We start from the raw sequence: 17,265 nt of genomic DNA, 5'->3' as shown, positions 1-17,265 counted from the left end.
GCCCATGTCAAGTCCAGTTGTCCTTAATTTAATTTCATATTTCACATTTTTCCCGGTGTCACTGTGTTTACTGCTACACTCCATCATGATGATCATTGGTGGTTTTGCCACAGTCTGATTTAGAGGAGCGTGGTCTGGGGAGGAAGTGACGTAAATGCATACCCCCTATTGTAAAGCATCTTTGAGTACCTAGAAAAGCGCTATATAAAACTGATGTATAATAATAATAATAATAATAATAATAATAATAATAATAATAATAATAATAATAATTATTATTATTATTATTATTATCATTATTATTTATTATTACCTGTGCCATTGCACCACTACTGCTTATATGAGGCTATGTAGACTAATATGAAGTCTTCTATCACATCTGTGTAATTTAAAATTTACTATCCACATAGGGATTGAGAACCAGACCTTTTTGAGAACCGGTTCCCAGTAGCTTAATTCCTTGGAATTATTTGCCTGCCTGCTTAATGATTCTGCTTATCGATTCCACCTGCGTTGCGAATGCGTGATGGCGTCACATGTACACTGCATTATTTTGGTTTAGAACGTAGCCAACATGGCGTCGGGGCAGAAACGCTCCAAAGTATGGCTATGTTTCACATGAAAAGATGACACCAAGGCCACTTGTAACACTTCGCAAAGCTTCAATTTCTGCAAAGGGGGGAAATACTTCCCATATGCTGAAACATTTGTCCCACACAGCGTGCAATGGGCTCTTTGCACAGCCTCACTATTCCCTGAATGTCAGGTGGCTCCCTTGTTTCCTGTTTTTCGTTACTGGACACACTAATTAATCCAGGTGTGCGTGCTACTTGTTCTGACAACAAATTAATTAGGCACACCTGGATTAATCAGTGTGTCCAATAATGAACGACAGGAAATAAAGGAGCCACCTGATGGTCAGGAAGTAGTGGGGCTGTGTATAGAGCCCATTAATTTGCAGGAATGTCAAGTATTTGATACGCTACTTAGCGGCGCTTGTGAATCTAGTGACAGAGAAAACATCAGGGCATCATCCGGGCCCAGTTGAGTGTGTGTGTGTGTGTGTGTGTGTGTGTGTGTGTGTGTGTGTGTGGGGTGTGTGGGGTGGGTGGGGTGGTTAGGGTTAGCTCAACAAACGTTGTGCCCCCTCAAAAAGAAGTTTCCGAAGGTAAGGGAAAGGAAAATGAGATGCACAACAGCGGGAGACATATAGGAATTAGTAAAGCGTCTTAAGTTTCACTTTCTCTTTCACTTTGTACGGTTGTAGGGTGTGACACCCCCGCATCATCTATTATTATTATTTGTGCATAATGTACATGTTATATTTTCTGTGCAAAATGGAAATATAAAGTTAATGCAAACAAACCTGTGTGTACTCTTTTTTTACCTTCACCCAATTAGAATTGCTAAGAGAATCGATAAGGAATTGGATCAATAAGCAAAATCGATAATGGAATTAGAATCCTTAAATTCTTATCAATTCCCATCCCTACATCCACATCCACTGTAGTTGGTTATGATAAAATGCATCCTATTATTACATCTTATTCATCAAATCTGCTACATTTTGAAACAACCACTGTGACGTGTAATTGTTTATTACAGAATTCATATAACGTTTTCATTACAAAGTGCAGATTATTATAAAGTGTACATAGTGGCAATGTGTTCTTTCATTCGATCACATAATGTAGTGTTTTTGACACAATGTGTTGTTTTTGCCTCTTAAGCCCGTGAAGGCATTTGGCAAACACTGATTCCGTTAATTATTGTGAATCTTTTGAACCAGAGCCGAGAGTTTTATTCATTATGAATACCAGCTTTCTTTGCTGCAAGCAAGAGAAACGTACCCAGCACACAAGCAGCCAAGGTGAAACATTTTCTGTCCCAGAATAGTTGTTCAAAACAGAGAATTTCCCAATTAAACCAGGCTGGCATGCTTAACTGAGACAGCATCAGGGATCTGCTCTTCCTGGACCTCATATTATTGGTATTCAGGGCTGTGAAGTTGTGCCTTTGTGGATTAGCCTTTCCTTTTTTAGAGTTCATATTAAACTTGTGTAGGTGGACTACAGGTCCTCCTTTCTCATTCATTCACTTCTGTCTCCTGTCAGGCTTTTCTCGCATGTTGACGACCCGTTTCTGGATGACCCCCTGCCCAGAGAGTTTGTCCTGTACCTGCGCCCTAGTGGACCCCTACAGAACCAGCTCTCACACTTTTGGCAACAGAGCAGAGTCACATGTGGGAAAAACAAAGCACACAACATTTTCCCTCACATCACCCTCTGCCAGTTCTTCATGGTGAGTTGAAGGCTTGATCTGAGGGGCCAAAGATTATTGAAGGTTCTCCTGAGGTGGATCACCAAACACGTGAATAAGTCATTTCAAAGAGTAAATATATTTGGATTCTGAATGCACAAGCATTGCTTTTTTTTGGCTTATTATTGGCTTATATGCAAAATATGATGAAGGGTTTATCGCGATTTGCAACTCGCCCCCTGCTCTCTTTCCTTCCTTTCCAGACACCTTTGGGACTCTGCATGGCAGGGGTGTCCTCTTCCCTGAGCCAAGGTCTGGCCACATACCATGCATAAGTTGGGTGGCATCAGCAGGTCTTCAGGTGGGCACCCCCCTTCCTTGGTGTTTTGTCAGTTTAGGCCCACAACACCTCGGGGGCCTCAACGGCAGGTCCAGCATCCTGGATCTGCCCCTGCTGAGCACCACCCAACTTGATGCAGATGTTACATCTTTGCTGGTTGGCTCTGCCACCGCACCTTCCACTGTATCCATATCCATCACAGGGCTGCCTCTGCTTCTTTTTTGGTGGTGTTGGCTACCAGCTGCCTCCTCACCACAGCCCTTCGAGCCCCAAGGTTCTCCTAAGTGACTGTTCAGGGAAGCAGCTGACCTCCACTGGCAGGTTCCAGGCCTTCCATCCTTTCTGCTGGCTCTCAAGGATGAGGGCTTGATATTTCTTTAGCTTGTACTCGTAGGCCTCTTCCACCCTCTCTTCTCTTCTTGGGGCAGCCGTGGTCTAGATGGCTGGAGAGTCAGCTTGCGACTGAGGGGTCGCCGGTTCAATTCCCTGGACTGGCGGAGAGTTGTTGGCTGATATGCCCTTGAGTAAGGCACTTAACCCCTCATTTGCTCCCCAGGTGCCTGACATGGCAAGCCCACTGCTCCTAGCATGCAGTGTGTGTGATGCATGATCTAGTGATGGGTTCAAGGCAGAAGACAATGTGTGGTGCGTGTGTGACAAACTACTACTGACAAAATAAAGATCCTGTTCTTCTATTCTCATGGTACTGTCAGTTCAATGAGCACCACCTGTTTGGTTCCTTTCGACGAGTGGACAATATCTGGTTGAACTGGTTTAACTACGTGAAACCAGTTCAACTTGCCTCGCCTCAGGTACCAGATCCTGGAGACTCTTTCTATTACAGAATACTACCGACTTTAGAATACCTGGATATCATAGCAACGCAGTGCATAACTTCCATGACATTTGCTCAGAGGGTTGTTGATAAACTTGCTTGTTGCATGTTGCTCCATCAAGCTCACACTGAATTTTTTTGTAGACCACCAAAGACAGAAATGTCTGAACCTCCTTGAACAACCACAGTGTTGTTTTGTGGGCTGCCATCATGTGGATTAACTTCCCAGTATATTTACTGTAAACTTTCAAATCTGGGATATGCTGAACAGTGGAGAGATCATTCCACAAAGGGAAGCTGGTGTCAGTGAGGGATGTCACTGTCTTTAGTGTGGGCCTGGGGGAGGAGGAGAAATCAATTTGGCTGGTGTTTATTTTCACAACAGGCTGTGTGGGAAGAGGCTCTGGGCATGGTAGTTTACGTGACCTGCTGGGGGAGCTGGTGAGGGGAACAACACTGTGACCTGCTGGGGGAGCTGGTGAGGGGAACAACACTGTGAGCTGTTACCCATGGCATCACAGCATAAGAGGAGGGAGAGCATAGTCATACAGGTGTGGATGTTGATGTTGTGGTCAGGACAGCATGGTGGAAATTTTCGAGGTTCAAGGTGACTTTATTTATACCCATTGGTAGATTTGTTTTGCAGCAAGCTCTCGCTCACTGCCAGTCACTGCGTGCGCATGCGCCCAACACAAATCCTTCGAAAGAATTACAGTCAAGATAATGTAAGCACATATATCACATAAGACATAAGACATTATAAACACAGTGCACATGGTCACGTGATGGAACTTTTTCAGTGGATTTGGTTGTGGGAGGGGGAGAAGAAGAATGTTGTGAGGCAGACGGAGATGGGGGGGGGGTGAAATGCTTGTATGTGGTGAGTCCTTGAAAGTCTGTTTGTGTATAAAAAATAAGAAACTCAGACTTCTGTCCTCATCAGTTCATTCAGTCCTGTGTCTTGGCCTTGGAAGGATGTTTTGACTGCAAGGGAACAGATTAGACAAGAGTGGCTTTTGAGCAAAAATCTTGTTTCCTGTCTATAGGGGTGGACACCATCGGGTTTGTAAAATGAGGAGTGGTTCCAGAACAAATCCAAATTCCCAATAAAAGCGAAACCAGTCAGGTAACAGGCAGACTGGAGCCAGGTGTTCAGGCTGAGGAGCTTGCTGAAATGCCGCACACTACAAGCAAAAGAGGGGAGGGGCTCCAAGATAAAAATGGACTTCCTGCATCCTTTCAGTTTATCAAAATTTTTTTAAAATGTACCTTTTTCATCTCAGACTGTTGGAGAGATGTATCATTGAAGCCCACATGGATGATGGTAGCAAGACCAGCAGCTCTGGCAGTTTTTGGAGGATGGTGGTGCGCCCACTCGAATGATCGATATGTCTACCAAACTCAACTGCCATTTGTCCCTCCCCCCCTCCCCCCTCTGCGCGTACCCTCTTCGAGCATAAATCGTGCGTTCTCAGAGACTTGAAGCGCTTGTACAGGAAGCGAAGCCAGAGCCAGAGCTTGGCAATATTAGTTATATTAGGATGGAAAGTTCACCGGCAAACTGTTTTGTCACTAACATAAATCACTAGGAAAAGTAACGTTAGCCAGATAGGTATGAACTGGGGCTATTCTGTAAGAGTGGGGGTGTTGGAGGAGACTGAATGAGGTATGCATGGATCTGCAAGATGGAGCCGGAGCCTCAGCTGGGGTGGGAGCTGGAGCCGGGGCTGTAGTCAGCATTGGAGCCTGAGCCGAGGCCGTATGGGGCTAGAGCTGGGGACGGAGCCTCAGGCAGGGTCGGAGCTGGAGCTGGGGCCGGGGCTGTTGCTGGTGTCGGAGCCCAAGCCAGGGACGGAGCCGGAGCATCATCCGGGGTCGGGGCTGTAGCTGGCGTCAGAGCCCGAGGCAAGGCCGGAGCCGGAGCCTCAGCCGGGGTCAGAGCCAGAGCTGGGGCCAGGGCCATAGCTGGAGCCTCAGCCAGGGTCAGAGCCAGAGCTGGGGCCGGGCCGTAGATGGAGTCGGAGCCTGACTTTCAGCTGGCGAATTGCTGCTGTGCAGCAATCGTTAACCTTCGGGAACAAGCATTGTGCATCCCAGTACTTAGGAGGTGTGGTTTCGAAGGGATGTCTGAAGAAAGGGGTTTGGATTTGAATTGAGTATTTTCAAAACGTAGCTTGCTCAAACCATTTTTCTAAGATCTCGCCCCTCACCTTTAAATATAGACACCAATTCATTTGGGAACTGCCACAACAGTAGCACAGGGTTTTTATGGGTTAAGTTAAAAGCACAAATGTAGTCTTACCTAATCCGTGTATCATTCATTCATTCATTTTTCAATTTAAAACCAAAAATCAAAAAACAAAAAAACAAGTTGTTTTTTTGTTTTTCAAAACCAGAATGAAAAACGGATAACTGTTTGTTTTTCCATTTCCCGATTTTGTGCTCAAATGAAAAATGGAAAAAACAGGTAATGATCGTTTCATCCAATTTTGCTATTTTCAATATAGTTAAGTTGTCTGACCTGGAAGTAGTCGTTACAAGGGAAAAAATAAACAAACAGAATCATGGCCAGACTGGAAGAATATTTTGCTATAATTAAGCAGCTGTTTGATACGTACAGGAGCGTATTGCATTCACACAAAGAAATAAATTTGGCTGTTTTTAATTAAAATTTTTCAGAAATCAGTATCTTGTTAATTTGGAACAACAGAGCCAATTTTTTAAAACTTATTTTATAGTGTATTATGAAAAAATTAAAATGCGGATCTGATTTTCTCAGTCAATGGGCCAGCTGATCCAGTCAGGAGGTCCGTTTAAAGAACTTGTTCCATTTAAGGATCTCGGAACCAGTTCCCTTTGAAGATCATGGAACTAGTTTCGTTTACAGAACTCAGAACCAAGCTGTGCTCCCCGCTTCCCGCACGTATCGAGCCCTCCAAGCGCACCAGTCTGCAAGCCCAACAGGAGCTGGTGCTTGGAGCCTGTAGCCTGGCTTCCTGCAGGGCACGACGTGGGAGTTGGAGTTGGCATTAATGAAGTCAAATATAATGACATTCGCCAGCATTAAAGAAAATATAAACAGAAGAAGAGTGTAAATGTGTATAAATTTATTTGTCGGACCTGATGGAGAGCATTACTCAGAACTAGATCCGTGGAGGAGCGGCTTGGTCTCCCAATTCAGTGCAGTTTAGAGCACCTCCAAGCCCCACAGGAGCAGGGGTTTTGAGGGCGCTAGGCTTGTGAGGTCGGAGCACAGCTTGGTATTGAGTTCTGTAAACGAAACTAGTTCCATGATCCTCAAAGGGAACTGGTTCAGAGTTCCATACACGTTCAGAATAAGCAGCCCAGATAGCAAAGAGATACTGGGATGGATCTGGAACAGAGTCGCTGACCGACCCGGCCCGAAACCGCTTGGCAGATTCATCCCGGTGTCCAAATGCACATCGAGCCAAAACAGGTACTTCTCCGTGAAACAGATCTTCTACAGAAACGGTCCAGCTCTGGTCCAGCTCCATTGTGCCAGAGCCTCCCACATTCCAGATGCGTTTCAGATCCGTTTACCAGATTGGTGCCAGACCCGTTAGCCCAAGCTTTGTCTTATGTGCGGCATCATTATTGTTGTTATTATTATTATTACCTTCATTATCATCATCAACTGGCCTATTGCTGTTGTTGTTGTTGTTTAGGCTATATGCAAAATGGCAAGATCAGATCAGTCTAGAAAGGTCATGAATTTGCAGGGGCTAATACCTGACTGTGGAAAAATGAAGACCAAAAATATCTATACACAAATGAATGTATGAAGCTGAATCAAGGATGTAGCCTATGTATCTGTTTAACATGGCTTACTTTTTAGTCTGAGTTGTTATGTTTGTTTGTACAACTAGGTCTTCAGTCAAGAACCAGTGTATATAGATGAAACAGTTTTATTTAAGGCTTGGCCATATTAACAAACACATGTATGAAAAAATTAAACAACTGATAAAACACAGCAAATTGGGACAAAAACTGAACTGACTGTCAAACTGACTGGAAAAGCCTGAAAGCAAAAGCTTAATGCCTGGCTCAGTGGTGATGTGCTCTCTCCCTCTCCTGACGTCCGCCCTGCCAGTCCAAACCAACTTATGGCTGCTGACTCCGTCAGTGGCGGATATGGTGGAGCCGCATTTTCTCACAGCACCTATAATGTAAAATAGACACAAACAAAGTAAATACTTTTTTCAAATAATTTTTCAGGTAAGCCCATAGCTGCCTGTGAGTATCTGACAGTGGGAAGAGCGCATAAACGACAGAACGGAGTGAATGAATTTGCAATATGGGGCGTTTACACACAATTGTACGTGTGCTGGGAGGAGAAAATGTAAATATAATAATTTAGCACACACAAAGTGATTCATCAAACCGCAAAGCAATTTTGCTTATAGAAACTGCATCTATATTTACCACGCCTCAAAAGGAAGAGAAAATGGGTTGGATGCGTAATTGTGCACACATGGCTGCGGTTAGGAGACATCGAAATGATGAAACGACATGCAGAGAATGCATTTTTCACCCTTGTGTGAACATTTTTGGAGTGACGGAAGAAACACACACACGCTTTATGGAACTCTTTTCCACTCGTGATGATTGTGATTAAAAATACGCACCAACATTAGGCTACGGTGTGACAAAATATGCGCCTGACAGTCATTCAATCCAACTACCCCCCCACATATACACACACACACACACACACACACACACCTTTAAAATTAAAAATGAATGAATGAATGAATGAATGAGTCATGCCATACCTTCTATGACAAAACTCCTTCAGCGTTACATTTCTGTGTATCTGGATCATTCAGCACACTGTTACCATTAATGGTGGTGGATCCCAGAGCAGTTTTTACAGCGTATTGTCTCCAGTAGCGCACACAAAACTCTCATTTAAATAGGGTGGTCTGCAAGACTGCACATGTTGTAATTTGAGCAAGCAATCTTCGGAAATCACCCACAAACCGCGGTTCAACCCCACACGCAAAATTCAAGCAAATTAGCACACGCACGCAAATTATGATCTTAGTTGATCTTAATGTCCAAAAACTGCAATCAATCAATCATCAACAGATTTATTTAATAAATTCTGTCTGTCTGTCTGTCTGTCTGTCTGTGCATGTGTCTCTCTCTCTGTCTCTCTATATATATATCTAAAAAATGAAACATCCATCTAACAAATGGTAATGATAAGTAACCTTTAAAAATAGAATAGAATAAGAATATCAAGTCCATCTCTAATCTTCTGATGATCGGCTGCTGTTTTCCGACAGGAAACTACGTTAAGCTTATTCTCTAATGTCTGCCTGATAAAGCTTAACATGGACAACATCCATAATATCAGGGTTTTTGTTTTAATTTTAGGAGAGGTGAAAGTGGACATGATTAGAGATGTCCACACAAAACTTGGTGACGATTTATCGTGGTTTTCAGACATTAATCTACGTTAAGCTTTTTTTTTTACGTTAGCAGTTTTAGACTGTCCCATCTGCAGCCCTGTTATATGGCCATCATATAGCATAGCTTGTTAGCTAATATAACAGATGCTAATAGTAACTTTGGTCACCACTAGTCACACATGGTAATGTGTGACTTAAATTAAACTCTTAACTAGCATCTGGCATCCATATGCGCCTCAAAACTCACTATACAACATTACTATAATTGTTATTTTCAATCATCATTCAATTTATATACATTATTTAATCATAATCATCAGACACAGTCACCGAAGCTTTCCCCTCTCCAGGCTGTAACAACCGACTACTCTATTAAAACAGACATCCATCTGACTGAGGTGAACGGAGTTATGTTTGGAAAAAACTGTTACACCAATCATCACACTAGTTTGACATACTTTGAATCAAATACTGCAAATCACAACAAAAAAAGTACTCACCTATAATGTGGAGTGTGTCCATGCATCAGCACCTGGATGACAGTGGAGCTGGACAAATTGGACCAGTGAACTTCGCTGAATGGGGTAGACTTAATGAAACAACTCTGCTCTGTTTTTCTGAATTAACGAGATACTGTTTTCTGAAAAAAAATTACATTCAGCACTGTTTTTCTGAATTAACAAGATAATTTTCTCGTTAATTCAGAAAAACAGAGCCAAATTAATTTTTTTGTGTGAGTGTAATATGCTCTTGTACGTATCAAACAGCTGCTTAATTATAGCAAAATATTTTTCCCTAGTAACGGCTACTTCCGGGTCAGACAACCTAACTATATTGAAAATAGCAAAATCGGATGAAACGGTCGTTATTCGTTTTTTCCATTTTCCATTTGAGCACAAAACCGGGAAATGGAAAAACAAACCGTTGTCTGTTTTTCAATCTGGTTTTGAAAATGAAAAACAAAAAAACTTGGCTTTTTTTTGTTGTTTGATTTTTGGTTTTAAATTGAAAAATGAATGAAGGAATGATACACGGTTTTTACCTGATGATGTACTATAAATGTAATGAGATATTGGAGGAGAAATGTGCACAGTGATGTTAGAGTATGAGCCCATTTTGTGTTAAGACTTTTATTGAAAAGAAAAAGCATTCACTTACATGCACAAATGAAAGTGTCAATGTTCTGTTTCCTATGTCTTGATTGTACATCCCATTCACAGTGTGCAGATCACAAAGTCGAGGCTCTCTGCGAGACCCTCCTGGCCACTGTCCAGCAGTGGAGGGGTCGATTTCCCAGCCCACTCCCCTTAGAACTGTACACATCCTCCAACTTCATCGGCCTGTTTGTGGGGGAGCAAGTGGCCGACGTTCTCAAGCAGTTTGCAGCCGACTTCGCCACAGAAGCTGCCAGGAAAGCAGGTATTAGGGGAAAAAGGAGCACAGTTTGGAACAAGAAGAATGTTCAATTGGATTTGTTGTCTCCCAGCCAAACAAGAGATCAGTGGATTGCTCCTTTTAAAGCATTATCGGATGAGTCACCTTTAATTTACATTACCGTATCCGGCATGTCAGCATCAATTCATATTATTCACCATGTAACCTGTGATGAGCAGCTTTGTTCTCCAGCAGTGACGGGAAATACTCAGTCATGCTGGTTATTGAGGCTCTCACTCAAACTGTCACCGCAGCTTTTTTAAAAAACGCAGTAGAAAATGTAAACTGGCTGCTAATGCTATTTCAAGCAGCCACGTGCCAAATCAGATTAGTGCTGTGGCGTTAGTGCTAATGCTGTCATATCTCTGCTTGATGATAAACAGACAGATTGAAACGTCATCAGCATCAGCAACGTTTGGCCTGGACATCTGAGGTTACCATTGCAAATGTGTTTCTGTCATATTAAAAACCCTGATTTCCCTGAAAAGATAAAACAAAAAATACAAATGGTAACATTAATACATGACTTCCTTTTGAGGGGTGATATCAGGAGGTCCTGTTATTTCTTTCAAAATCAACACTGTATGAATCTTCTTTGATCTCTCCTGAGTCCTGACTATTTTACCATCTTATATGTTAAATATCTTTCAATGCACACAAGACCAAAACCATCAGGATTTTGTCTAACAACTGCACGACACACTTTGGCTCTAGTTGAAATGTACATGTCAATAAACAAAACAACAATAACAACAAAAAAGTTTTGAAAAAAGAATGATACTGAAATTTTAATCCTGTATCGATAAAAACACGAAGTACAGTAAGGCTTTTTTTTATGTCCATATAAATGATGTCCATGATGGAGAATGGATAAAAATATCTACCAAATATTTCCCAAGCTGTGCACTACGAACATTTACTGTCTAGTGATTACTCGATTTGTTATACCTTGGGCTTTATATATTTTTATACCCACTTATTTTGTTGTGGCTTGCGCTGCACTGTATATTTCACATTTCTCCACAGTGGATCTAATAAATGATTATCTTTTTTGTCATTTGCTTTTTATTAATTTTCATTTAAGGAGCAAACACGATTCATGGATTGCGTTGGTTACATCTTGTGTGCGTGTTGGTCATGTTTTCTGTTATTTATCATTTTGGCACTCATGTTCTGGCTGTGTAGAGTACTGTCCATGTCAGGTGTCAGAGCAGTGCATCATGTACAAAATAGAACAGACACCTATTTTTCACTCCAGTGTGGTAAGCAGGTTGAGGCAAAAATAGACAGAAGTGAAAATTAGTATATCAGCAGTATTTGACGTTGACATATTTTTGAAGTACAGACAATCTGAATGTGTCACAGAGAGAAAGAGAATTCCAGTTTGGGATCATGCGCCCTTTTTTTTCTTTTTTCATCTCTCTCTGCCATTGAATGAAAATCACAAAAGCATCAAGTCTTCACTCTATGGTGAAATGAAATCACATTGATAGTTTATCAATGGAAAGGTTATTTCAGAAAGTAGCAGGAACACAGAGCAAGTGTGAATGTGTAAATGTCACAAATCTGTTGACTGAAAACACACAAAAAGGAAGAGGAAAACAGTATGAAGAGGTGGATCCAATTAATTTCTTTTCTGAATATGGTTTGAGGCAAAGTACATTTCTAACCTCTCCTTCATTCATCCATATCCTGTCTCATCCAGAAGTCCATGTCGAGCCTCATAAGAAGCAGCTTCATGTAACTCTTGCCTACAACTTCCCCACTGATCACCTCCCATCACTGGAGAAACTGGCAAAGGGCATCGAAGTCAAGCTTGGCTGTGATTGGCTGGCTGTCCTGTTCTCACGGGACATTCGCTTTGCTAACCATGAGGTAGCCATTTTTCATTCTACTAACACTGCATCTGTACTGCTTATGCAGACATGTGTGTGGTTTGATGATAAACTCTGATCTGCAGACGTTGCGGGTAATGTACCCCTACATGCCGCAGAATGAGGACGAGCTGGAGCTAGTTCCTGGGGACTTTGTCTTCATGTCTCCGGTGGACCAGAGTAGTACGAGTGAGGGCTGGGTGTACGGGACCTCTTTGGCCACAGGGCTGTCTGGTCTGCTGCCTGAGAACTACGTCAGCCTGGCCGATGAGTCTGACACCTGGGTATTCCACGGGTGAGATGTGCATGATAATAAACGCCACAAACAGAATTAACATGTGACAACAGGAAAAGCAAGGACACTGCAGTTGTTAGATTCCTAACACAATGGATTAAATGACTTGACATGCTAATATAAATGTTTAAAGTGCTACCTCAACTCTTGATCCTCCACAGGTCCCACTCATTCTTCAGCTGTGGGCCCTCAGATAAATCCAGTAAGGACAGAGGGATGTTTGATGGGCTGCTGGACAGTCGACGCCCTGAAAATACAAGTCCTGGTGACACACCCACCCTCAGTCTCATCTGTCATCCAATGCAGGTACATACTGATCACAATAGTTCATGACAGTAACAATTCCTGGGTGCCTGGTATGTCGAGCCCACTGCTCCTAGCATGCAGTGTGTGATGCATGTTCTAGTGATGGGTTAAAGGCAGAAAACACATTTTGGTGTGTGCAAGCATGTTTATGTGTGTGAACCCCTACTGACAAAATAAAGATTCTTCTTCTTCTTCATCCAGCAGGTAATGCGGATCAGTGGCAGTCTGTCTCGGCAGCCCAAACGGACACTCTTCATCTGTCGGCATGGGGAGAGGATGGACGTGGTGTTTGGCAAGCACTGGCTGTCCCTCTGCTCAGACAGTAAAGGTGAGTACTGCTATCCTGATCACCAGCCCAGTCAAAGCTCTGTCCTGTATCCTGCTCAGAGGCCCTTCGTAACCACCACAAGTGCTTAATCTATACAGTGCCATAGTAATGCCAAAATGTTTTTCATACAATTTGTTTTTAACTTTAATTTTATTTATTTATTTTTTTTGTATTTCATCAACTTGAGCCATAAATAAAAATAACAAATGTGCAATAACTGTCATATTTTTAACTCTTTAAATGTCATGTTTGTAATGTAAAGAAATCATATTTTTGACGCAAAAAAATATTTTTTCATTATACTACATAAAAATGGGATTGCTTTCATATATATATATATATATATATATATATATATATATATATATATATATATATATATATATATATATATATATATATATATATATATATATGTACAGGGTGGGTGGGGAAGCAAAATTTACAATATTTTGAGGCAGGGATTGAAAGACAGTGTATGACCAATTAGTTTATTGAAAGTCATGAGAATTTATTTGCCACAAGAAAATTGACATGATAGAAAATGTTTTTATTTTATGTGTCCTCCTTCTTTCTCAATAACTGCCTTCACACGCTTCCTGAAACTTGCGCAAGTGTTCCTCAAATATTCGGGTGACAACTTCTCCCATTCTTCTTTAATAGTATCTTCCAGACTTTCTCATAATAGTTTTGCTCATAGTCATTCTCTTCTTTACATTATAAACAGTCTTTATGGACACTCCAACTATTTTTGAAATCTCCTTTGGTGTGACGAGTGCATTCAGCAAATCACACACTCTTTGACGTTTGCTTTCCTGATTACTCATATGAGCAAAAGTTTCTGAAAAGGTATGGATAATAGTGTTAGGTATGACTATGACATAAATATATGTTTGGTTTCAAAACAATTGACATAGTGCCTGCGGAGAAAAAACAACTAAATGTTCATTGTAAATTTTGCTTCCCCACCCTGTATCTATCTATCTATCTATCTATCTATCTATCTATCTATCTATCTATCTATCTATCTATACACACACACACACACACACACACACATATATACATTATCTATATTTGCAGCTTGGTATATGTCAATGCAGCATTGCTTAATATACATTATTATTTTTTGTGCTAGGGTCGAATGTTAAATGTGTCAACGCACATTTTTTTCTCACTTTGGAGAAGGATGCAAGTGCAGTAATTTGCCAGTCTTTACAATATGCTGACTTTAGTGACTGGGTTAGAATTTTAAAAATCATGCAAAAATCAACAACTTTTGAATTCTAACCTAATAAAAATTGTGAAAAATAGTATGACCTTTTATAACATGACGTGCAAAGTGTGCATAATATGCTCACCCAGATACTGGGAGGTTAAATGGATCAAAAACCCAGTTACAGAAGGGCTGATTATACATTTTTTTAGCAGTCCACTTACAGTTTTAGCTTTTGATCTTTTTAGCATGTGCTTGTACAAGTATTTAACTGAAATTTGACAAAACTAATGTCCTTTTAATGAAACAAAAGCCTTTGATTGATGGATAATATGTGGTCATACACAGCTCTGATGAGGACAGATGTAGAGTCCAGCAGGTATTTATGTTTAACAAGCTGTAAAGGGGAGGCAGATGGAGTCTGATATCTCACACTCAGAATTATGAGAACAATGTGCCACAGTGTGCTGTACTGTAGGGCTGCTCTGAAAGAGGAAGAAAGGCTGGATTTGGAACACAGGATGTTGCATTTGGTAAATAGTATCAAGAGAGTTTGTTTTGGAGGAACATGTGCACATGATGTATGTTGTGGTATTGAAATTACTAAAAGAAAATAGCACAAAAACATGAGTATCTTTGTCTAAACTTATGATTTTCAGGGTGGTCAGTGGTTGGTGGCCTAGGACTTTCAAAGTAATAATGCATGGATAGAGGAAGGTTGTAAAAATATTCATCCTTATTTTGGCAAACTAGTTCCAGTGTGTCTGACTCATTCTTAGTCACAGTTACAATGTATGTACATTTATTTGCAACTACCAACAGCTTAAGGTAAATTAATCCCCTTATTTCTAATAGAACAGAATAGACCTACAATAAATGATTCATTTATTCATTCATTCATTTTCTGAACCCACTTTATGCTCACTAGGGGTCACGGGGGTCGCTTGGAGCCTATCCCAGCTACATAGGGGCGAAGGCGGGGTACACCCTGGACAAGTTGCCAGTTCCTCACAGGGCTATTTCAGTTTTATTATAATTAAATGACATAATAAATACATTGGTAAACATAAAGGGAATAAAACTTAAATGCATACCTATGGCTTAAATAAAATAAACAAAAAAACCCTTGTATTTTTTAGTTTTATACACCAATACTTTATACAGGCCTCCAGCTCTGAAATGTAAAACTGTAAAACTTTAAAATGTATTGTGTAAGTTGTGTGCTTGTGTTTGTCTGCAGGCAGATACGTTCGCTCTAACTTGAACATGCCTCCCAGTTTGCCACTGTGGGGAGGTCAGAGAGATTACGACATGGACGCACCAATCACTGTGTTTGGATCCACTCAGGCCCGAATAGTGGGTGTGTTACCAGTGCAGATCTTAAACATTTTACATTGCATTGTAAATACTGCAGCAGACTCACCTTGTTATACAATACATGTATTTAAATCGTGCATGTGTTGTTCCAGGTGAGGCCTTGTTGGAGAGTAATACAGTGATAGACTTTGTGTACTGTTCTCCATCACTGCGATGTGTTCAGACTGCACAAAACATCCTGAAAGGTGAGCAGAGTCTCAGAGTTTTATTGTGTTTAAATGAAAGTAGAATTCCAAAGGCTGTAATCAGGTGTGGTTGTGTGGTCAGGTTTACAGCAGGAAGGTAAGCTGAAGGTGCGCGTTGAACCAGGGCTCTTTGAATGGACCAAGTGGGTTTCTGGAAATTCCCTGCCTGCGTGGATACCCCCCACTGACCTGGCTGCAGCCCACTTCAGTGTGGACACAATGTACAGGTGAGACATACAGTTTAAAGAGGAGTGTGAGGTCAGTCATATTTAACCAGATCACTTTCACTGCCTGTACTCAATCAGTTCACTGTAATCAATTCATTCTGCACAAGTTCAACATTCTACTGAATGTATAGCATGAGCTATTGTTTTTTTTTTTTTTATTTTAAACTTGTCCTGTCCAGCATCATAACAACAGAATGGTCTGGCTGGCTGTCTTTTTGCACTGAACAAATTTGTGTTGCAAAGGGGAACTTCATAAAGATTATCAGGCTCCCCTTCTGTCTTTATTTTGTGTTTTGTTGAACCACATTTTGATGCCGGACCTGACATGAAGGGACAGGGGGAAGGAGAGGAAAGGGGGAAGAGAGAAGGGGAGAGCGAAGGGGGGAGACTAAAAAAGAAAAAGAAGGTGGCGAAGACCCTCACAAGAAAATATCAACAGTACTGACAATAACAACCATGGTGATAATTCAGATGATAACAATAACTAGAGCAAGAACTGAGTAAACTGAGCAAAAAAAAAAATCATTGAAAATAAAATAAATTAAAACCACAAGCAGTGTTAAGGCCCTTGCCCTTCTGCGCGACCGCCTCCCCATGCGACCGCCGAAGCCACCGACAGTGAGAGGACACTGTATCGTGGGCTCTATCCGACATTCTGTGTGTTACACACAGTATTATACTTCTGAAAATGAGCACTTCATCCCAAGCTCGTCACAGCCATGGCCAACATTTGATCAAAAATGTAGGTGATAACTTTTGATCACACGTGTGTAGGTGATTTTCACCAAGTTTGGTCCAAATTGGATGTAAACCCTAGAAGGAGATGATGAAAGTATGAGGGCTAGGATTCTGACAAAAACCCTTTCATTTCTATGGCACAGTTTTGATGTTGTCATGGCAAAACAATTGTAAATAGGAGTGTGTCCTCATTTACTTTTTTGTTCAGTTTGGCATGAGGGATGTGTATATATATATATATATATATATATATATATATATATATATATATATATATATATGTGTGTGTGTGTGTGTATATATATATATATATATATATATGTGTGTGTGTGTGTGTGTGTGTGTATATATATATGTATATATATATATATATATATATATATATATATATATGTGTATATGTATGTATATGTATA

The 17,265-nt window shown here is 40.9% G+C and overlaps 1 protein-coding gene across 4 annotated transcripts in view; it reads left to right on the top strand.

The window, feature by feature from the left end:
• Window positions 1-17,265, top strand: part of LOC115431553 (ubiquitin-associated and SH3 domain-containing protein B-like) — a 138,688-nt gene that overhangs the window by 112,971 nt on the left and 8,452 nt on the right. For 2 of the 4 annotated variants that reach the window (XM_030151983.1, XM_030151981.1), the window contains exons 3-11: window positions 2,115-2,301; window positions 10,090-10,288; window positions 12,009-12,178; window positions 12,264-12,472; window positions 12,634-12,778; window positions 12,983-13,106; window positions 15,563-15,682; window positions 15,792-15,884; window positions 15,967-16,111. In XM_030151983.1, coding sequence (XP_030007843.1) covers window positions 2,115-2,301; window positions 10,090-10,288; window positions 12,009-12,178; window positions 12,264-12,472; window positions 12,634-12,778; window positions 12,983-13,106; window positions 15,563-15,682; window positions 15,792-15,884; window positions 15,967-16,111 — 1,392 coding nt within the window. Of the gene's footprint in view, window positions 1-2,114; window positions 2,302-10,089; window positions 10,289-12,008; window positions 12,179-12,263; window positions 12,473-12,633; window positions 12,779-12,979; window positions 13,107-15,562; window positions 15,683-15,791; window positions 15,885-15,966; window positions 16,112-17,265 lie in introns of all 4 variants that reach the window. The other 2 variants (XM_030151982.1, XM_030151980.1) reach the window with 1 other exon arrangement.

The sequence above is a fragment of the Sphaeramia orbicularis genome, chromosome 13 (genome assembly GCF_902148855.1).
Source record: "Sphaeramia orbicularis chromosome 13, fSphaOr1.1, whole genome shotgun sequence".
NCBI lineage: Eukaryota > Metazoa > Chordata > Actinopteri > Kurtiformes > Apogonidae > Sphaeramia > Sphaeramia orbicularis.
The sequence above is the reverse complement of the archived record's forward strand: the minus strand, read 5'-3'. Positions and strand labels throughout refer to the sequence as shown.